The sequence below is a fragment of the Macrobrachium nipponense genome, chromosome 7 (assembly GCF_015104395.2).
Source record: "Macrobrachium nipponense isolate FS-2020 chromosome 7, ASM1510439v2, whole genome shotgun sequence".
In the NCBI taxonomy this organism is placed as follows: domain Eukaryota; kingdom Metazoa; phylum Arthropoda; class Malacostraca; order Decapoda; family Palaemonidae; genus Macrobrachium; species Macrobrachium nipponense.
This window is the reverse complement of record NC_061109.1, coordinates 25,247,431-25,271,030: the sequence shown is the minus strand read 5'-3', so window position 1 is coordinate 25,271,030 and position 23,600 is coordinate 25,247,431. Positions and strand designations below refer to the sequence as shown.

Sequence of the window (23,600 nt, the reverse complement as noted above, 5' to 3'; positions counted from 1 at the left end):
AGAAGCAAGCCAAACAATGACAATTTGTCTGACCTTTGTGTTAGATTAGGTATACAGTTGCTCAAGTCAAACTAGCCATCTTGACCCTCTGTTATAATTATAGTACTATTTTAAGGTAAAGGCACACTAGTAACAATAAGTTACTATCACTTGACAAGGAAACCATCTCCTTGCTATCACATGACCAAATGAGAAGGCGTACTGAAACTTCAGAAATCCCTCACTGTCTGCTAGATAGGCCTCATTAATGTTAAAAGTACTGTCTACCAAAATATGGAGATTTATATGATTAAGCAATTTAACCATACAGTTGCTTAAAAATTCCTATTCTGATAGGGCAAGGGCTGAATATGAGGACAATCTATCAAACACAAGACACTTCCATAAAATCATGTTTTCTCAAGCTTTCTCTTTTCTCTGAAAAGAGACACAACAGTTTTCATGGTATACCCTTGGGTTCTCAAACCAATCATTCCCATAAAGAGCAATTATCACCCGATAAATACTTAGATGCTTCTACTACAAACAAGGGCAAATTACAATGGATTCATTTATGCAGGGAACCTTTTCCCCGGAAAAGAAACAAAGCAGCTCTCATAGCATAGCCAAGGGTTCTCTCTGGCTACTCATTTCCACTAAGAGCAAATATCATCTTGTAAACAAATGCCTTTACTGCAAATGAGCAAATCATAAGGGCAGTTCCTTTATATGGGAGACCTGAACCTTCCTTGTCCCTTCTTCCTAGATGCCCAGCATATATACAGAAATCACTCCATTTTAGTTACAAAAACACCTGAAATCATTATGTATAAACAAAAGCAATAATCCAGTGGTAAAAGTGAGTATCTGACTAACACACATGTAGATATAGGATCCACAGATAGATGAAACTAAGCACACACATACACACACTAAAAAAAATTAAATTAACCCAGTCAAGTTGCAATGAATATCAATGATAAATGAGAGCGCCCCAAAAACTATCACACTTTTTTAGATATTAATGATGCATATGACAATCTGACTTTGTGAATGTGCAAAACCCCATAAAATTGCTTAATAAAGGCATATCTTAAAATAGTAACTGTTTCTACTTCCATCGAACACATCACAATCCTTTTACAACAGTCCTTAAAATATTAATGTTCTACAGTATAAAAAGAAAAATAAATTCAGTAATACTAAACATAATGTACCTTCATATCCAGTATCCTATTTGCTATTTCTTCACTTGTTGCATTTGAAGCACCTGATGAACTTCTACTGGCAAAGGCTGTGTTAGGAACTCCCCCTGAAACTGATGGACTTCCATGCCCATTATTTACAGGAGGGGGTGCAAGAGGAGGGGCCACAGGCGGTGAAGCAAGAGACACTGTTGAAGCATTGCTCACTCCAGATTCTGTACGAGAGCGACTTGTGGAACGTTCTTGATTGCTATTTCCTTCATTATTACCACCACTGCTAAAGTAAGACATCAGACATAACCAACAATCTATTAGGAGTACAAATATTCTATATGGTACCTACACAGATTCATACCTATTAGTACTTTATTAAAGCCTTTATTGGAGATCAATAAGTGCACACATGCATTCTCTGCATACAGGGATTGGATCATGTGGGATATATGTTAAGTATTTATGGGGCACTGAGTGTGGTATCTATAGGGCACTGAGTCTGGCAAATTCAAAGATGAAATAAAACTACTTCAGTGTGGTGCTCTTTTTGGTTTGAAGAATGCTATAAATAATCAAACCACTGGTTTGATAGGTTTAATTTGTTATTATCAGGCTTATTATCTAATAGATTTTATTAGATTCTGCCATTTATTAAACATGTTAATATTCTAGAGATATTAAATAATCACTACATGATAATATTCTATACATTAAATCCTCATTTCCCTTTATGCCCACATGGGCTGGAACCAACATAGTATTTCAAGATATGTATATGCCAGCACCATATAATTCATGAAATGTAAACTAATTTGCTGGACAGAGGAATTTAATGGACAATAGTTCTGAAAGGCTTTAACAGCACTTCTTGGGTTACTGAAATTAAAAATGTTCTGTGGTTGCATATTTTTACTCATCCTGAGTGCTGAATTCACTACACTCAGTTTTGCTGTGAAACTATAGAAGCTTTGTAGTATAGCAGCAAATCCTACACCTGATAAGACTTAGAACCACTGGTATAAACTGCATAAGTGGACCTTTGCAACTTAAAAATGACACTGTGATAAAATGAAATTTTATTTATACTTACCCAGTAATTACATAGCAAAGAGTTTCACTCGCCCAACAGCTAAATTTTGAAATTCGCATGTCATACTTGTATTTTTTGTTTTGGGTGAGTAACAATGACCCCGCCCACTTTCAGGAAAAGAGGAGGAACAACTTGGCAAAGAGAGCTCAGTTTGTTTATGCCCCTTAATGTCCATGCAAGGGGATGGAGTGAGGGCTCCAATCATGTAATTACTGGGTAAGTATAAATAAAACTTTATTTTATCATAACAATGTCATTTTCGCATTTTACAAAGTAACTTACCCAGTAGTTACATATCTAATTCCCACAATGACAGGAGGTGAGATGCATGGATACTTCTAACCCAAAACATTAGGAATGGTAATGAATTTGAGAATAGAAAGTTGCCAATATTAAGAAAATGTTTGTTGTTTCCTTATGATAAGAGAGTTGCTGCAGGAAGATACTGCCTCTGGTTGGCACTCATCTTATCATGTAGTGCCATGGCAGCACAGCCAAGGAGTGCCTACAATTCCAGTGGGTACTTTGCAGTGAAGGACAATTCCGACAATTAGCAAAGATGAAAAACAAGTTGCCTCTGCCCAGGGCACTGTACCACAATACAACCAGAAAGAAAAGCTGTTACCTATTACCAAAAGAACAATAACATCACATCCAACACCCTACCATAAAAAGAACTGGAGGGTACTCCAGGTATTTTGTACCTCCAGGCTTCTCAATAATTCAACACCTTATGTCAATGCAAAGACTACTAATAAGGGAGAGTTCCTTCCTTTGCTTCCCTTCCCAACACCACACATGCCAAGGAAGAGTGCCAGGGCATTCTTAGACAGAGGTTTGGAAAGGTTCTTAAGCAAACATCACAGACTGCTTGATGCACCATGAATATCTTTGGTTCTATGACGGTAATATACTTCAAAGACCTCATGGGACATGAAACTCTCTCATCATCATTAGGGCCCAATATATCAGTTGTGAATCACAACGGTATATGGCCAGGGGTGAGCAGGTGACTCGTTCTCGGCCAAACCCAGGAATAAGAGCAAACTTTATTCTCTTTGGAGAAGCTTATTTTCTTATCCTAGGCATAAACTTTATTGACCCATTTCGCTGTAACTAAGGAGACCAGAAAAAAGGTCTTTCTAGTTAGGTCTCATAAGGAACTAGAATGTATAGGCTCAAAACGAGGACCAGACATCCATTTTAAAACCATGTCTAAAGCCCTTGAGACGACAGGTCCCTCCCGTCTGGAGGTGTCAAAAGACTTAATTAAGTCCAACAAATCTGGATTAGCAGACAAATCCATTCCTGTGGTGAAAGACAGAGCTCAACATGGATCTATAACCCATAATTGTGGAAGTGGAAAAGCTTCTAGATCTTCTTACATATAACAAAAAATCTGCTATTTTGTGTTACAGTGGCCTGATAGAGGAGATATCGAGTTTCCTACACCAGGTCCTAAATATCCTCCACTTGGTCTTCTACATTTTGTCAGAAGATTGTCGTCTACATTTGGCAATAGCTTTTGAAGCTGCTTTTGAAAAACCTTTCTTTCTAAGCAATCTCCTGACAGTTAGAAGCCTGTCAGGGCCAGAGTAGACAAGCCTTAATGAAAATGTTTGAAGTGTGGCTGTTTGAGTAGCTGAGGTGGTTGCGGAAGTAACTTCAGAAAATCTACTAACAGGTCGATAAGGTCTGGAAACCACTCCTTTGACAGCCAAAACAGGGCTATTAATATCATTGAGATGTTTTGATGAGTTTAAAATTTATTGATTATTTTTCTGACCATGTTGAACATGGGAAAAGCATACAGGTCTTCGTTCAACCAGTCCTGCAACACTGCATCCACTGCCCATGCTACAGGATCTGGGAATGGCGAAAACAGAACAGAGGAGGCTGATCATTTTTGGAGGAGGTTAACTGATTGTGATGGTAATTGCTTCATAGCAAAGGAAGATAAAGGAAAGGAGAACGCATTTTCGAGAAGTTCGGCAATAAGGAGGTTTCCGCGCCCGTGTTGGAGGCGTCTTTTCCTCGCGGCTGTTCTAGAATCGTCGGGCGTGTTGTGGAGCGCAAAAACACGCCAATGTTACGTGAGAAACGCCGCGATTTTCTGATGCAATACCTCGTCTAGATTCATCTAAGAAGTTCTAGAAATCCCTGGAGTCGGTGACGTTCGCCGTAGGCTCCGCCCCCAGAGTGCCGTATAAATACGACGAACGAACTTTGGAGAGCAGTGATCGTAGAAGAGAGAGAGATCACCAGTTAGTCACAGAGCCACAGATCAGATTATCAGTGAGAGATCAGCAGCAGTGATCGTCAGAGAGAGAATAGAGACGAAGGAAGGACCGACGAAGGAGCAAAAGAAGAGTTGTTCGGGAGTTGGTTGGATATTGGTCTAGTCGTCTTCAGGAGTGGACGAATTATCTCGTGTTATCTTGACGTCGAGCCGACTGCAGAGAAGAAAAGGTCCTGCTAGAGTTTTTGGGTATTTCCTGCCTTTCAAGTATACTAGTTTCTGCAATACGGAGTCAAGAGGACGACTGCAATTGCCGCTCTACTTTTATGAAGCCACCTCTTCGAAGTGCCAAACTGATTAGCAAGTTTTCGAATTACCTCACTGTTTCCCCAAGTTCATGCAGTGTAAGATTCCATCTGTTTATGTAAATAGGAGATACCATTCTGCATTTACCTTTGTTAGTAAGCTTGTAAATAAACCTTTGTTGTGTTAGTGTTTCTTTCTATATTCGTATCCCCAGTTTCAACTGTTTGTGTTGATATATATTTTTTTTTTATTTCATATCGAACCTGAAGCGGACCTCCCTCAGAGGCCGTAACATTGTGTCGACCTTTAACCAGGATATTTCGACACCGTAACATTGTCTCTGAGATCTCAGGGTCCGTAACACTGATCCACCATCGGTTTTCCCCAAAGCCTCCAAAGATCTAGGTAGACCAGAGGATCATGGGTCATTCTGTCGAGAGAACTTATTTCTAGTGCCTTAATTCGTCTGCCGGGACATTGAGCTTTCCTTGAACAAAGTGAGTCACAATCCAATTGCAGTTCTGCTCCAATCAAAGGAGGAGATCTCTTGCTGCTTCATACAGGGAGAAAAAGTGAGTTTCCCCTTGCTTCCTGATGTAGAGCAGAGCAGTTGTGCACTTCCAAAGCGATGAATTGAAGGCCTAAATTTACCACCTTTAATTCCTTGACGTTCATGCGATATGATTTCTGTTCTTGTGACCAAGTCCCACAAAGAGCACCCCAACCCAGATCTGCTGCATCTGAGAAGAAGTTCAGGCTAGGGTCTAGAAAAAGGGACTTCCCTTCCAACAATTTCCTTTTGGAGTTATGCCAAAGAAGATCCTCCTTTATCTCCAGAGCACTGGCAGTCCCAGGTTATCGACAGACTTGGCTATTGGTGACCCGGTTTTATGGGGTGATTTCCAGTTTTTGGCACCGATAATAGAGTTATGGCATACCTAACAGAGGTGCCATCAACCAGTTATTGGCACCAAAATCCGGTTATCAGCGCCATAAGAGCCATAAATCCCTGATTTTTGGTTATCAGCGATTTTCACTTATCATTAATCTGTTGGAACGGAACCCCCCCCCCGATATTCAGGGACTGTCTGTAACAGGAACAAGAATGAGTATAGGAGGATCTTTCTGTTCCAACTGACTCTTAAATTTAAAATACTGCAGGGCCTGAAATGGTGTCTGCCTAGGGAGGCGAACTGTTCTATCGATGACAGTGTCTTGAAGACTCAACCAACTCTGGCTGAACATTTGTTGAGGAACAGAATCTCGTTTACCTTCTTCAGGTGCAACTATCCTTTTTGGGGATGGAAAAGCCTGAAAATCCTGAGTCTTATCATCCTCTAAAAGGAAGTCACCTGGGATTTCTGCACATTGATGTGCATTCCCAAATCTTGTGCTAATATAAGGGTTTTCCTGAGGTCCTCCATACACTACTGATTGTGCCCGAAGCAGCCAATTGTAGAGGTAAAGGGATATCTTGATTCCCATTAAATGAAGCTACTTTGCTGGGGGAGCCAGAACTCTGGTGAACACTTGGGGAGCCGTCGAGGGACTGTGAAGCACAGGGCATGAATCTGGAACTCCCAGCCTTAGAAGAAAAACCTGAGGAACTTCCTTGAGTCCAGATGGATTGGGACATGGAAGCAGGCATTCTGCATGCTGATGGACATCATCCCATCTCTCTAGCAAATGGATGACATAACTGTCTGATTTGTCTCCATCTTGAATTTTGTCTTTTGAATGAAGACATTAAGGGTGCCGACATCCAAGATGGGTTTGTGAAAGCCTGGAGAGTAATGTCCTTTAATATCTCTATGGCCTCTTCCTCGATGAGAGCCGAAACCTCGTTTGAAAGGGACAAAAATGCAAGGGCCAAAAACCTCTTTGATCCTGAGGAGTAAGCCGTCAGTACAACAGGCGTGTTGACTTGGGGATGTTTCTTTGAAAAAGGGATGACATAACCTTTCAGGACATTGACTATCCACAGCTCTGTGGTCTTCTCTTTCCAGCGCTCCAAGAATAAATGGAATCTGGCTCCGACTTGAGTACGGAGGATGGTCTCCTCACTTGCAGGAGGACAACCTTGAAAAGGACTTCTTAACAGAATGTGCCATGACACAGATACTAGGATATGCTCTTTGCTTGAAGAAGAAGCTGTCTGGAACTAACTGCAGGAACCTACCTTGGGTGCCTGGGACAACAAATCTTGCATAGTACTTTTATTTTGCAGATCAGAAGCAATACTTAACGCTACTATGGGGTGTGAGCGCAGCAGGAGACGAAGCACCGGGAAAAGGAGAAGAAAAACCTTCTCATGAAGGAAGGGTAGAAACCCTCCGATGCTCAATCTTGCTATAAAACAACTTCCACTGCTCTTTAGGCCATGCACGGCATTCCGTGCAAGGATTCGCTATTGTAAAAACATTAGAGCAGCACCTACTACACGTGACGTGGGGGTCAGTCAGCCGAAGCCAAAAAACGAGAACATGGAAAACCTGGAGTTCAGGGGCACACACATTGACAAAGCTGAAACGGAGCAGAAGAGGCCATAATAACAGCCACACACACACTAAACACAATAGAAACGGGCAATGAACCGGGTAAAGGCCGAGAAAAGTCAAACACAACTCTCGCCCAGGCAGTTAAGAAAAAGACTGACGATGTGGCGTAGGTGCGTGGTCTTTGACCACTCTTCACCCAATATACGCATGCGTTACCAGATCTCACAAGATTCCTTGCTTCATCAGCGTTTTAACCGGATCCAGCAAGGTGCTAGAAATTATCTTATTGTTAAGACCAAAGGTTTGTTCGCGTATGAACAACTATACAGGCAGTCCCCGGGTTACGACGGGGGTTCCGTTCTTAAGACGCGTTGTAAGCCGAAAATCGTCGTAAGCCGGAACGTAATAAAAAATCTTAAGAAAACCTTACTTTTAATGCTTTGGGTGCATTGAAAATTATGTAAACTGCATTCTTATTGCATTTTTCATAAAAAAAACTTCAAATATTGGTTATTGTGCATTTATGGTGTCATATTTCTTGTGCCAGATGAGCGTTGTAGACGTCGTAACCCTGGAAATAATTTCTGATGAATATAATTGAAAAGCACCTTAACCTCGGAACGTTGTAAGCCGAACCCGTCGTGCAGTCCCCAGGTTACGACGGGTTCGGCTTACGACATTCCGAGGTTAAGGTGCTTCTCAATTATATTCATCAGACATTATTTCCAGGATTACGACGCCTACAACACTCATCTGGCAGATGAAACATGACACCAATAATGCAAAATAATCAACATTTGAAGATTTTTTATGAAAAATGCAATAAGAATGCAGTTTACATAGTTTTCAATGCACCCAAAGCATTAAAAGTAAGGTTTTCTTAGGATTTTCTACTAATGTTCCGACTTACGACGAGTCTCAAGAACGGAACCCCCGTCGTAACCCGGGGACTGCCTGTATTGTAGTTGTTTACTTCACGATAAAATTATCCTGGTTACCTTCTCTTTCTTCTTCCTTATTTGATAAAGCAATCGTATGGCATTAGCTTTTTTATATTTGTTTTCACTTAATGTGCTTTTATTTTGTCTTTAATCGTACTACTGAAGATATAGGACACCTGGTTTTTCATCACTTTTGTTATCAGTAACTTTAAGGGGGCCGGCCGGCTAATGTCATTTTTTAAGGACAGGACTTTGATATTCATACCACTTGATAAGGTGACTTGGGACATCTCCAAACCGCATATGATTTTCGCCTCTGACCTTCGGTTTTGTGAAGCCAGGGCGATTTATCAAGAAAATAAGCATTTTTCAAATTCTATCTCCTCCCTTGATATTCAATATTAAGACCTGGGATTACTACCATATATAGACCTGATGTAGACCTCCAATCCCATGAGGAATTTTGTTTCTTCTAAAAGCAATTTTTTTGCTAGATATGGAATTTTTATTATCAAATTAACATTAATAATACTTACCTGTATAATTTATCTAGACCTAAATCCCCAAAGACCGCACCAAAAATGTCTACATTGGCAACCCTGTTACCTTCTATTCTGTATGCCAGTTGGCAACACTGCCGTTGACAGTTACAAAACCTTCCCTTGAAAATCTAGATAAATTATACAGGTAAATGACAAGGAGTAAGTGCATAGTCAGTCTGTCCGTACCAAAGTCAGGTGACCGACCAGGTGACCAGTCAGATGAATCGAGGACAGCAAGGCTGCACCCTGATGACTTTATCAAGCACTACAATGACACCTGCTCTCTCATGAATGTCTGGCGCCAAGAGAGAGGAGCAGGTATGACAACTCTTTCCCTGAAGGATGAGTGCCTGGACTGCCTGGGCAATTCAAAGCTAAGCAAACATTAGGGTGTATCAACGCAACCCAACGTCACCAGCAGTGATATCAGCTCATGAGCAACTCCTGACTCAAGCTTTCTGGTGCCAGAAGGATGAGTGCCTGACAGTCCAACCTGGTCTCATGTTAAACGATCATCAGAAGGTGTATCAAGGCAACCGACTTCGTCAACAAGAAACTCAGGGCTACTAAATGTCGCCTAATCTCGCATGAGTGTCTGACTGAGAAAACAGGTGAGACAAAAAGTAGATGGTGAACGAGTCACCAGATGACAGCAGACGATCCATCAACTAATTCCCTGTCCAGAAGGACAATGGATGGAGTGTGAGTTGTCAGGACAAGCGAACCAGTGGCTAGTCCTAGGTCGGCATCGACTTTGGGAGAAGCGTAGTCGCCAGTGCCGACAACCCAGTGGCTGGTCCCATGTCAGACTGACAATGGATGCAGCATGAGTTGTCAAGCAGCCAATCCTGGTCATCAACAACACCTAAATACCAAACTACCTAAATCCCATTATAACTAAACCAAAAACTGCCAAAAGTTATAATGCAAAAACAAAAAAATAAAATATATATACCGTATATACTCGCATATTATGCGACTTTTGAAACCTAATTTTGAAGCTAATTTTAAGGGGGTCGCATCATACACGCGGTATAAAATTAGCGTACCGTCTATGCTTTCCCAAATCGGCAGATCGCGATAGTTACTACCGGAGGAAAACAGTAGATCTTTTAAAAAGTTATGTTTTACTTGTACTTCACTATATCCAATAATATTGTATGCATTCTCATATTACTATTGTATTTTAAAATACAAAAGAGCGATCGTGCGCCATTTGCATTATTTTGGTTTATACAACATGTTTAGCTGTTCTAGACTAACCATCTATAATTTCCAAATCAGTTAAGGCACAACACCGAAGGATTTTTTACTTTTTGTTTTACTCAGTAAAAGAAACATTTGTTACTTGAACTATTATTTTCCTTTTAGGACACGCAGGTAAGTGAAAATTTATTAAAGTAAAAAAAATTGCATAAAATTAATAAACTAAAATCCTCCAAAGTCGCTCTCCGTGTCCGTATCATCAAATACTGCTCTGAATTCTTTGCCATCAAGGCAGTCATCATATTCGTCATCTTCCAGATCTTTGATCATTTCATCCTCATCTCCTGCATCTTCGTTATAGGACATCGTCAATTCATATGGAAGGTATAGTCTTGTCACCGTGGCGAGCTCTCTGGCGTGGCTTTTAAAGATCTGCCCTTACGCTAATTTTACAAAAACAACTGCCCGTGTGTGACCAACGCCATCTTGAATTGGCGTTGGTGTGACAGACCTTTGAATGTCCTTGAGACAAACCCCGAGGCTATAATTATAAGATTATAAGGGTTTTTCCTTCCCAGGTACTTTAATCTCCTTCCTATTCGGTCCTCTCCTCTCTCTCTCTCTCTCTCTCTCTCTCCTCTCTCTCTCTCTCTCTCTCTCTCGCTCTTCTCTCCTAAATCTTACAGCTGTCCGAGCGAGAGCTTATTTTATGGGACAACATACGCCCGCATTTCGCATTTTCCATACCTATTTATTTCGTATACGATTGCCCTTTCTCGGCTGTGAAGTTGCTATCTATGGCTGTGAGATGACCAGAAATAACTTGTAAGTCGGTGTCAAAGTCACTCCACTCTTCAGTCAGGCCAAAAATTTGCCATATCGCATTCAAGCAATATTCCAGATCATTGTTTTTCCTATCTATTATTTTCTCAGAGAGAGAGAGAGAGGAGAGAAGAGAAGAGAGAGAGAGAGAGAGAGAGAGAGAGAGAGAGAGAGAGAGAGAGAGAGAGAGAAGAGAGAGAGAGAGAGAGAGTCTGTCTGTATACGATTGTTTATTTTCTCACTCGTCAAACTTACTGTTATGCTTTATTTCATATTTCCTTGCTCACCAATTTATTCTATACCTACGATATTAAGAAATCAAGATATGTGTAGAAGGGAGAAATGCCTCCAGACTGTACAGTCAGTATGGATTTAAACGCACGTAGAACTGGTTGAAATATTCGCAACAGCACCAAAATGAGATGCCCTGTTGATAGAATATCTAACTCCGTTTCTTGTCATTGCATAAAAAAAACTTTATCAATCGTGAACCTACGTAATTTATTTAGAATTCTGCGCAACGGAAAAGATAATATTTGATATCTGTAATGGGAGAAATGGTTTTATCTCTTTTGTTGTTATAAATTTGGCAGATATGCGATCAAACACGTGGGTGGACCAAAACAGCCCAGCCAGAGAGCTCCACTCATTTTGTAAATACTATTGTTTGGCGTGCTAGGCTTACCCCGATCCATTTAGGTGTGCGCTACTCAATAATCGCATTTTTCTTACTAATCCCAAGAATTGACCATGGAAAATCCCAAGATTAACCAAAAATCCCAAGATAATAAAATAATTGACATATGCCAAGCTTTGGAGTCCAAATATTTACTCTGTCTATCAGGAAGATACTGATAAATTGAATTGACGGTATCTTTCCTGAGAGAGAGAGAGAGACAGAGAGAGAGAGAGTATTCATGTAATCAGTAAAATACACTAATAAAAACAAAAACTACGTACTGTATGCAAAGCACACACATCATCGTTAGCTTCCCGTGTGTTACGTGTAAACGTTCATTCTAAGAAATTCACAGAGTAGTATAACTAACACCTGATTGGCTGGTTGGTAGCCATGGAGATCTGTTATCCAATGACTGCCCTCTGCTTCTGTTCTATTTATAGACATATGCCGTGGATGACACTAGGTTTGAACGTTACCATGTTCGTGATTTTCTGACTGCTGACGGCAAAAGTTACTCGATAATTTTCTTTATATAATTATTTCTTCGTGAAAATAATAATATAATATGATCATTTTAACTTTAATGTATAGTGGTATGAAAAATGCCAGTGTGTCGTAGCGATGCGTCATCAATATAGTGGTATGAAAATACCGCATGGTGTTGTAGCGATACGTAATCACAAAGTACAAATCCTTTTCCCGGACCATCCTCAAAATTTTACGACTCTCAACTGCAAGATCGATATGGTGAAATATATTATATAGTCATACTTATTGACAGTGAAATTCACAGTGAACGCAAAACATTAGATTTTTATTGTTATGTACATATATTTTTTGTGTTTTACGGAATGTTTGTTTTGAAAATAATAGCTATTAGTGAACATATGATATTAATTGTCCAACTATTTTATTATAGGTGATCTTAATTATCTCACATTCATGTAACAGTATTATATTAATATTTATTTAAATAAACAGTAATTAATAGATAACAATAATGAAAAACATAAAGGGAAATTTTTTTTTTCTGCAGTAGTGATGTTTGTTTGATTATGCATCTGACCTCACATTTCCGAAATTGAAAAATTCCAAAAACCGAAACATCGGAATGTGTGTGTACTACACTTTTTTTAAACACGCACACAATGTCTACACATTTACTGATACCCGTTGGTGAAAGACTCAAATTACAGCATTTATTTCTGAGAGAGAAGAGAGAGAAGAAGAGAGAGACGAGAGAGAGAGAGAGAGAGAGAGATGAGAGAGAGAGAGAGAGAGACGAATGAGAAGAGAGAGAGAGAGAGAGAGAGAGAGAGAATGATTTAGGACTCCAAGGCGTGTTATTTTTACAATTATTTTATTATCTTGGTATTCTTTTTTAATCTTGAGATCTTCTATTAAATTCTCGAGATTAGTAAGAAAATTACCGTAACTTCACTAGCAGCAGCACACATCTGAACGACTCGGCCATTAGCACGCTAAACCACCAACCTTATGAACTGACCTCGGAAAAGGAACTCGCATGATACATGAGATACATGACAAAACCACTGTTTATTGGTGAAAATTTTGGGGTCGCATGATATGCGAGATCGCACGTTACTCGAGTATATACGGTATATATAAAACACAAACGTAAAACAGGAAGACTACCTAATTCTCCTGTCTGACGAACTGTCCTGCCATCACCAACGGGCCCAAAGAACGAAGGTCGCCTAGAACTAGAGAAATATCCCTCAAGTAAAAAAAGGCAAAAACAGAATTAGAATGCCAAGTTGCTGCCTCAAGCACCTTGGCGACTGAGACGTTCTTCATAAAAGCTACTGCTCTCATACTGTGTGCTCTCAGCATCTGGCCTTCACAGGCAGCCGAACCACCAGTTTTAACAATAAGATCTCTACGAAAAAGGATACACCATTCTTTTATATAGGTCTCTTAACATTTCGGGGTGAAACAAACAGATGATGGGGATGACCCTGAATGTCCTTCATGCAGCGTAAATAGCATGAGAGTGCCCTAACAAGGCAAAGAACTAATTCCTCATTTAAATTACCGACAAAGTTGACCAGCGGCTTCAGAACAAAAGACCTGGGAATGGGATTATCAGACGATTCAGTCTTTGCGACAAATTCCGGAAGGTATGACAAAATTATGTCTTGTCCAGATCTGGCAACCAGAAAAGTGTGCTTGCAGTTCACCCACCCTCTTGGCTGTAGCCAGCGAGACAAGGAAAAGTGTCTTAGAAGAGAGGTCCCTAAAATCGGCCGTATTCAGAGGCTCAAACGGAGAGAACCTTAAGGCTTAAAGGACTTTATCAACATCCCAAGTTGGAGGAGAACACTGCGGACTGGGTCGAGATAAGGAAAAAGATCAAATTAAATCTCTAATGACATAAGATGAAGAGATTTCAGGGAGCCTCGCCTTAAAAACATAAGTAAGCATCGACCTATAACCCTTAACGCACGAAGGTGACAGGGCCCTGTCATGATGAAAATAAACTAAAAATTCTGCTACTTTCAGTAAGGAAGGCCTAGAAATTGAATGTCCTTGAGACCTACACCAACGTCTGAAAACAGACCATTTAACCTGACAATATACTCTGGTTGATTGCCGTCTGGCAACAGCCAACTGTTGCGCCACTCTGGAGGAAAACCCTTCGTGCTTGGAGAATCTCCTGACAGTCTCCAGGCATGAAGATGAAGCATGTGGAGTCTCTGATGGAACCGATAAAAATGGGGTTGTTTGAGAAGATCTAGTCTCTCTGTTAGATGAATGGGGAGCTCCACCAGTGCTTCCAGTAGGTCAGGAAACCACTCCTCCTGTGGCCAGAAAGGGGGGATCAAGGTGAGATCCAGACGCTTGGTTGCCCTCACTTTGTTGAGGACTGACCTCACCAGGGCGAACGGAGGAAATGCATAGGCTTGAAGGCCCTCCCAGTCTTGCAAAAGAGCGTCTGTCCCGGCACTCTGAGGAGTCTGGTAAGGGACGAAGATGATCTGGCACCTAAAATTCAGTGGGGTGGCAAACAGTCGACTGTAACAGGCCACTTCTTCCTGAGGCTGCCAAAGACTTCTTGGCAAAGTGTCCATCCCGACCCTTGAACTTCATTCGGTCTCGACAAGGCGTCTGCTAAGACGTTGTGATGGACCAAGATAAACTGAGGGACCAATGTAATCCTCCTGCTTTCTGTTAATATTTTACATGTAATAACCTTCATCTGACATTTAGGCTTCTTTCCCATAAGGGTAAAAGAATTGGGGCTTTTGGATGCCACATAATTAACTCGTTTATATGGGTACAATTTAAAGAATGTGGCGAACACTACTTCAATAACAACATAAAATGTGGGCAGGCCAGTGTTGCCAAATGGGAATGGCAATTTCTTGCTAGATTTTGCTCCGTAAAATTCACATCATACACAACAATGCCACCCAGCCAATTTCAACCGATTGCTCTTTTTCGATTCAAACATGATTCTAACATACACAGTGTACTTGTACATTACGTTACATGATTCCTAATAATTTCGAAACCTGTTCTGTTCAATTCCTGAAAATGGTTTTGCAAGATTTTGTTCTTTTCTTACACAATATATCAAACATAGTAGAATAAAAGAAATATTCAACTTAACATTACAAAGTTTTGATGTCAAAGGATGTATGGTAGATGTATTTGAAAACAAATGCAAGTTTTTCTGCCAGATGCTAGATTGAAAATTTCCTTGCTAATTACCCAAGAAAATGAAAGCTAGCATTAAAAATGTGAAATTGGTAACACTGGACTCAACAGATCCGTGTTAGTAGTGCAAATGATAGTTATTGTATCATTAAAAATATCAAAATAAACGAAGTCGCAAAGCCGAATCTATTCATGTGTTTTCTAAACACGTAGCCTAAAAGGATAACGTTATTTTGATTGTTTCATCGCTCACACAAACCCCTGACACTGCAGAGTACATATGATCATTCTGAGCTGTTATTTACTACCAGAATAACAATGATATTTTGTATTGAAAATGAATGTTACGTATATTCCAAACATTCTTACTACTATGACTAGCACTATTACAATTTCGAAAGATAATCTTGCTGTGAACGCTACCATAATTTTATTTTCATATACGTACGTACATTTTGTCAGCTGGCTGGCTTCGCATAGATAAAAGTTGATTTCACTGATATGAAATTATTCCACGAATAGCCTTTTTCTTATGAAGATATGACGATAACATATAATGTAAAAAATGGTTTTACGTATTTCGTTTGCACTTCGTCGCAGAGAGAGAGAGAGAGAGAGAGAGAGAGAGAGAGAGAGAGAGATTCTTTCTTTAGATCTCCATTAAATGAAGAATGAGTAAAAATGTATTTTATTTTTACCTTTGGAAGCCACCATTGAATATCAGCAGTGACAACTTAAACACAATTCGATAGACGCTCGATAGTTATGGCAGATGACATCAGCAATCAGCTGTTTCTCTATAGAGAGAGAGAGAGAGACTGTTGCCTGATTACGTTGTAACACTGACAGATATCCATTAGCAAAAGTTGAATGATAGTTGTGTATTGAGAATAATGATAATTTTAATAAAACTGTTGTTTTACTGTGTCTAATAATATTGCATGTATTATTACCATATTATAGTAGTATGATATGAACATAGCGATCTACCATTTGCATTCTGGTTTTGTTTACATTCTTAAAATAATCAACTGATGTCATTTTACCAATATCATCACTGTTTTTAGTTGCTGAATGGAACTTAATTCAGAGATATGCCTAAACATAATATATAAGGTGAGAATGTTTTTATTACCTTTATTGTCAGTTAATAGCATAATGTGAATCTGTTCATGTATGTTGGTGGTTATCGCACTGCAACTAGTTTAGCCTACCAATGAACGTCAAACATATACCTTGAATAGGCTAATTATTATGAAGATATGCTAATAATATATATGAGGGGGGACCCAAAAGTAACCGGAATTGTGTCATAGAATTTTATTCAATTATTGTTACATGTTTACAGTCTTATCACCTTCAAAGTATTCTCCATTTGAAGCAATGCACTTATCCAGACGTGCACTTATCCAGACTGTTTTTCCATGTTGAAAGCAATTCTGGAACTCTTGTGAAGTTATGGCTTTTAATGACTCCGTCGTTTTCTTCTGAACCTCTTCAACGTCTGCAAAAAACGTTTTCCTTTGAGGGCCTTCTTCATTCGGGGAACAAAAAAGAAGTCACAGGAGCAAAGAATAGGTGAATAGGGAGGGTGGGTAAGTGGGGTCATGCCATTCTTGGTCAGAAACTGTCTTCACACTCAAGGCGGTGGTGCGCTGGTGCATTGTCGTGAGACGGAAACGCCCCGACCTGTGGCAAAGTGGAGGGTGGTGGCTTCATCACGACAATGCACCAGCGCACACCGCCTTGTTGTGTGAGCAGTCTGACCAAGAATGGCATGACCCCACTTACCCACCCTCCCTATTCACCCGATCATACTCCCCTGTGACTTCTTTTTGTTCCCCCGAATTGAAGAAGGTCCCTCAAAGGAAAACGTTTTGCAGACGTTGAAGAGGTTCAGAAGAAAACGACGGAGTCATTAAAAGCCATAACTTCACAAGAGTTCCAGAATTGCTTTCAACAGTGGAAAACATTATCTGGATAAGTGCATTGCTTCAAATGGAGAATACTTTGAAGGTGATAAGACTGTAAACATGTAACAATAACTGAATAAAATTCTATGACACAATTCCGGTTACTTTTGGGTCCCCCCTCGTATAGTGAGAATAGTTTTATTACCTTTATTGTCAGTTAATATCATAATGTGAGTTGTTTCATGTATGTTGGTGATTATCGGACCGCAGCCGAGGCTTGGCCTACCGATAAACATCACATACACAATACACTTGCCCCGCAATGCTGTGATTCATACCAGCGATATGGCATGAGAAGCAGTCCAAGAAAAAACCAGTGAATGACTGATTCCGTGATTGCTGATCCGCGATTAAGCGATGTCCCACTGTATACGTATTCTCCATTGCCAAACGAAGCTCCATGAATTTTTTCATGACTTTGCATTTTTCGCCCTATACCCCCATATATAAGGGTTCTGGCCAGCCCCCTTAATTCTGTATTACTGTATACACATAGCAAGAACATTCTTTGGATACGGCTTGATATCCAAGTCCACAGTTGACACATTTAGGATAGTTGAGGCCAAGCCTGTCGTAGGATCTTCAGACCCGCACACTGTACAAACCTTACTATATAATTTCTTAAATACAAGTCCAACTTTGGAGCATAACTTACACAGTAGTGATTTAGATATGAATGGATATATAGAGTACTTCTCTATTCTGACAAAGGATTTTTATTTTTTGTGGTACATATTCTGAACTTTTTTTTTGGGAAGAGTGGTATCCATACTCATATTCATTATCATTGCCTAGTTTTTAGCTTCAAATGAAAAGTTATTTTGCATCGAAAGCAATAAAAAATATTTCCTCTAAGACAGTTGCTCACCCACCAAGGGGACCTATTGAGGATGATTGCGTTACTGCCACTAATGATGACCATCCAGGAGTTAACTCCTTATATAACAACACCTTATTCTCAGTGCCCTAAGTTGTCAGTCCATCTAGATCAAATCCAGTACTCAGAGCAAGGTTTGACATAGTTCTTTTCCCTAATTTAACCATGTCACCTACTCAAGTTCTACAGGTGAGGAGGATGCTATCCAACCTCACCCTCCTGTTCTAGGAGTGACTTGAACCATATTCAAGGCTATGCAATGGTCACCAATTGCCAAGTTATGAGCTTTAAGTAATTGCTCTCTGAGGACCCCACCCAAGCTAATGTATACATGAATCACATATGTACAGGAATTTTTGAACATAACATTCTGAGTATACATCAACAACTTAAACATAACTAAATAAATAATATCTTTTAAATCGGAATTTGACCCACCACTACTTTCTAATTATGAGTACATAAACATAACAAAGGTAGAACACTGTACCTGTTTGTCCTTTCTCTTCCATCCCTTCTTGCACCCTGGTGGTCCTCTTCAGCATCTGAAAATGCCATGTTGAGAATGATTGCTGAAAGTTGATTCAGAGGAACTGAACCTGAAGTGTGCGTTCTGGGTACAGTACGAGGAGTGTGAGCCTGTCTGTGTGTACGCTCTACCAGATGTTGCTGACTTTGATCTGTTGATAGATGTTTTACTGCCATTAATTTCAATTTTTCTACAAATATATTAAAAATTAACAACATATTAAAATATCAATTATACTGTACAGTGCACATCCACTTTTATGCGGGAAAAGGTTCCAGAACATGATGCAGAAACGCACAAACAAACCTTTAAAAATGCTTATAACTGTCAAATACCCAGTACCCCATAAACTAAAATGCTCATATCTGTCTATTTCAACATTTCACTGCTTATTCGATATTATACCTGAAATTATCATAATAAAACAATTTAATATCATTTCAAACAAAAATCCACCCCAAACCATCATCCCAAAACATCCTAAGACATCTATGATTAGTATCCTTTTACAATTGTTACTCTTGAGCATATATGACCCCTAAAATGCTTTTAACAAAGATTTACTCATTTCAAAATATTATCATTAATGTAAACTTCAAAATATCTATAAACTGCTTAATACAAATGAAATCAATCTGTCTTGCAAAATATTTGACAACTAATCAAGCTACCCCTGTACTGTACACATACAAAAGCGGTTTTCTCTCATTCCAGGTTAGCCCCATATATATACAGGCGGCCCGCGGTTAACGGCGCAATCACTCAACGGCGAATCGGTTTTACGGCGGTCGTCAAAAATATTCATAAAAAAAATAAGGGCATTTTAAAGGTATATTTACGGCACAAATTTCAGTTAAACAGCGCCGCTAGCGCCGTTTTGTCTAACGAGTTCATACATAGTAGAAAATGCCGTTCAGACCATAAAGGTTATGCAAATTATATTAACAAATTTTATGGAGAGTTATTACGTAGGTATTAGGGTTAAAATATATGCCTCGACGCTGTTCTATGCCGAAAATATCGAGTTACATAAGTGCAAATTTAGCTATGGATGTGTCGATTCATAATTGTTCATGCTTTTGTTTTAAAATGTGTGTGAAAATGTATTATGTGAAAGGCATTTTTATTTTTGTACAGAAATATGATACAAAGGCAGCTTTTGAAACTGCCCTTCACGATACCGAATACGATGTTTTTTCATGTTCTTTCTTGTAAGCCGCCGCCTGCCGCTCTTCCGAAAATATCGATTTAAAAAAAGTGCAAATTAGCGATCGATGTCGATTTTATAAATGTTTATGCTTATATGTTTTAAAATGTGTATGAAAATGTATTACGAATAGGGTATTTTAATTATTCTGTGCAGAAATATGATAAAAAGGCAGCTTTTGAAACTCCCCTTCAAGTTATCGACTCGATGTGTTTTTCAAGTTCGTTCTTGTATGCCGCGGCGGCATACAAGAACGAACTTGAAAAACACTTCGTAGTTCGATAACTTGAAGGGAGTTTCATAAGCTGCCTTTTTATATCCATTTCTGCACAGAAATAAAAATACCCTATTCGTAATACATTTTCATACAAATTTTTACATTTTAAAAACAGTCATAAACATTTATAAAATCGACACATCGATCGCTAATTGCACTTTTTTTTGCCGCCGTCTGCCGCTCTTCCAAAAATATCGAGTTGTTGTTGTTGGAAAAAAAAAAAAGTGTAAATTTAGCCATCGATGTGTCGATTTTTCAAATGTTTATACTTTTATGTTTAAAATGTGTATGAAAATATATTGCGTAAAGGTATTTTCATTTTTGTACAGAAATAAGATACAAATTAAGGCAGCCTTTGTAACTACGCTCCACGTTGTCAGGGGATGGTTTTTCATGTTCGTTCTTGTCCGCCAGTTCCGAAAAATGCATTGTGTATTTTATTAATTATGCATCTTTTCCTCTTTTCCATAAATCCTTTAAAAAGTTATACGTTATTTTTTCTCACTGTATCCAAGAATATTGTAGTGATTCTCCATATATGTATTTTAAAATACTACGGCAAACTTAAGCCCGTATTCCGCGGAGCGGCCAATGTTGTGGTTTGAAATCAGCTGATGAATACGAGTCTGTTTCACCATAACGCAATTCTGAGCGAATGCTCTTGCTTCTAGTTAGCATAAACGAATATCTAGATACTTGACTTATATGAGACAGTTATTTTTACTTATACAGCGTGTTTTTAGGTGGAAATATTTATTGAAACATGTCGTTGTGAATGTGAACTACTATTTTTTCGTTAACAGATACGTTGGCGGCATGTTTATTGCGTAAAAAATTACGTGATTCCGTTCGCAATACGTAATCCTTTATATCATCGTAATACGAACTTTACGTTATTTATCTTATATCGGCGTGAAACCAACAGTAAAATGTGTTCTTTCAAGCACAGTAGTTTTGATTAAAATGATTGTATCCCAATTTTATCTATGGTTGTGTGTGATGGCAGACGTTTACTGCAGTTTTATCCTTGTTGCCGATGTACGATAATAGTCATTAGCAGCTTGAACAGTTTCTCAGCTTCAGTCAATAATTAGGTTTAAATTTAACGGTATATTTCCGATTGATCTTTAATCTATATTGATCTCTGATCTATAGCGAACAAAGTTATTACATTAAGATATCTCAGTTCTATTCTATACATAACGCCATTTATAACAAATACGGTAATGTTGCACTGTAGTACGATGATCGAAATACAAGCCAAACAGATGTTATCCAGTTCGGTTGTACTTAGAAAAAAAAAAAAAAAGTAGTTTTCTCGTTCGGTTGTCATGGTTGTACACGTTCACGCAACGAGTATAACGTTAAAACCATACTTTCATCATTCTCTTTTGCTGTTATTGAACTTATGTAACTAGAAGATGGATAAAGTTAGGCCATTGTAATTTGATCTCTCATAAAATCGGACTATCGTAAGACTAATGATCGTAACCTGAACACTACAGCTACCTGTACACTGTATAAACTTTATATCTTTACTACTCTAGACACCCACATGTACTGTTCAGTAAATTCTATAGTACTATAACTGCATAAATATATTTTCTTATTGCGCCGTTGTTGGGATTACGGCCCCTTTGGCTGGTCTAGAATTCCGAAAGAAGGTGTGCGGCTGCCGTAGGCTTTAAAATCGCTGCCAGCGTCGGAAAATAGCTTGGCGTCGGTGGCCAGGAACGAACCCCTGCCGCTAACCGAGGGCCGCCGTATATATATATATATATATATATATAATAATATATATATATATATATATATATATATGATATATAATATATATATATCTATATATATATATATATATATAATAGATAATATATATATATATATATATATATATATATATATATATATATACACACACACACATATATATCATATAGGCAGTCCCCGACTTACGACGGTTCCGAGGTTACGACGCTTTTTCTTAAATATTCAATGGAAAATCCGTCCTGGGTTACGACGCTTGTTCCGAGGTTATGACGCTGACGCTTCCGACGCTCCGAGTTAACAACGCTTTTAAAAAACGCATGCTATGATAAAAATCCTTTATAGTTTAGCACAGTATATAATAAAAATATGTTTTTGGTTACATTACAACAAAAATTTTGAGGTTATGATGATTTTCGACACTTTTTTTTTTTTGTCGTATTTTTTAATTTTTTTTAGTGACGCCGCATATGCGAACTAGTTTGCGGGCGAATGAATGAATACACTAGCTTGGGATGCGCAGTTTAAAAGTCCAAAAGCGCAAATAATGAAAAAATCATTGCTTGTTTCCAGTGCATAATTAAAAAAAACTAAGTTTCTGGTTAGATTACAACGCAAATTCCAAGGTTACGACGTTTTGTTATGCTTTCTAACGATACCTCATACGCAGAACTAGTTTTTGAGCGGAGGCAAATAAATTAATTAATGCTATTAAACTGTATGGTAAATTGACCGAACAACGACCTCGGACGGTCGAGGACGCTAAGCGTAACAATACCAAAGGACGCCACTTCAATCGTTCAGTCGGTTGTGTGCTAAGACGGTGCTGATTTTCCTTGCCGTTTTCGCAAATTTACAATGGCTCCTAAACGCCAAAGTACTTCCTCCGATGATAGTTCATCCAAGAAGAGGAAGGTCATCACGATGGAGGTAAAATATGACGTGGTGAATTGTTCGGAGAAGGGAGAAACTAACACCGAAATAGGCCGTTCTTTAGGCTTGAGCAGGACCACGGTGGTAACCATTGTGAAAGACAAGGAACGTATTCTGAAGCACGTTAAGGATGCTGCACCGATGAAGTCAACGGTGATAAATGAGAAGCAACGTAGCCAGAGCATTGTTGAAATGGAGAAGCTCCTGATGATCTGGCTGGAGGACCAGAACCAGCAACGTGTTCCGGTGAGCTTAAGTGTGATCCAGGAGAAGGCTAGAGTGCTGCATGAGGCAGTAGTGAAAAATTTGGCGAAGGTCAGCTGGGTGGTGAATTTACCGCGAGTAGAGGTTGGTTTAACCGTTTTAAGGCTCGTGCAAATTTGCATAATGTGAAGCTTGCAAGATGAAGCTGCTAGTGCTGATAGCGAAGCAGCAGGTAGTTTTCCAAGTGGTTTGGCTGAGATAATAAGGATGGAGGTTTCACGGCTGACCAAGTCTTTAATGTGGATGAGACTGGATTATTTTGGAAAAAGAATGCCAAATCGAACGTACCTTTCCAAGGAGGAGAAGTCAGCACCATGGCCATAAAGCTGGTGAAAGGAGCGGACTGACTTTGCTGTTTGGGGCCAATGCAAGTGGCGATTTGAAACTGAAGCCCTTGCTGGTGTATTTGGCCGAGAATCCAGGGCATTCAAGGACATTTTCAAGAGTCAACTCCCTGTGATTTGGAAATCAAATAAGAAGGCTTGGGTTACCTTAATGGTCTTCGAAGATTGGTTCAATGACCATTTCGTGCCAGCAGTGGAACGGTATTTGACTTCGAAGGGTCTGCCTTTAATAAGGCCCTCTTAG

General features: G+C 39.2%; 1 protein-coding gene across 3 annotated transcripts in view; it reads right to left on the bottom strand.

The window, feature by feature from the left end:
• LOC135217132 (uncharacterized) overlaps positions 1–23,600 on the bottom strand; it is a 374,498-nt gene that overhangs the window by 251,565 nt on the left and 99,333 nt on the right. For 2 of the 3 annotated variants that reach the window (XM_064252839.1, XM_064252840.1), the window contains exons 4-5: positions 18,526–18,715; positions 1,197–1,461 (exon numbers count right to left, since the gene is read on the bottom strand). In XM_064252839.1, the coding sequence (XP_064108909.1) occupies positions 1,197–1,461; positions 18,526–18,715 (455 nt within the window). The remainder of the gene's footprint in view (positions 1–1,196; positions 1,462–18,525; positions 18,716–23,600) is intronic. The other variant, XM_064252841.1, reaches the window with a different exon arrangement.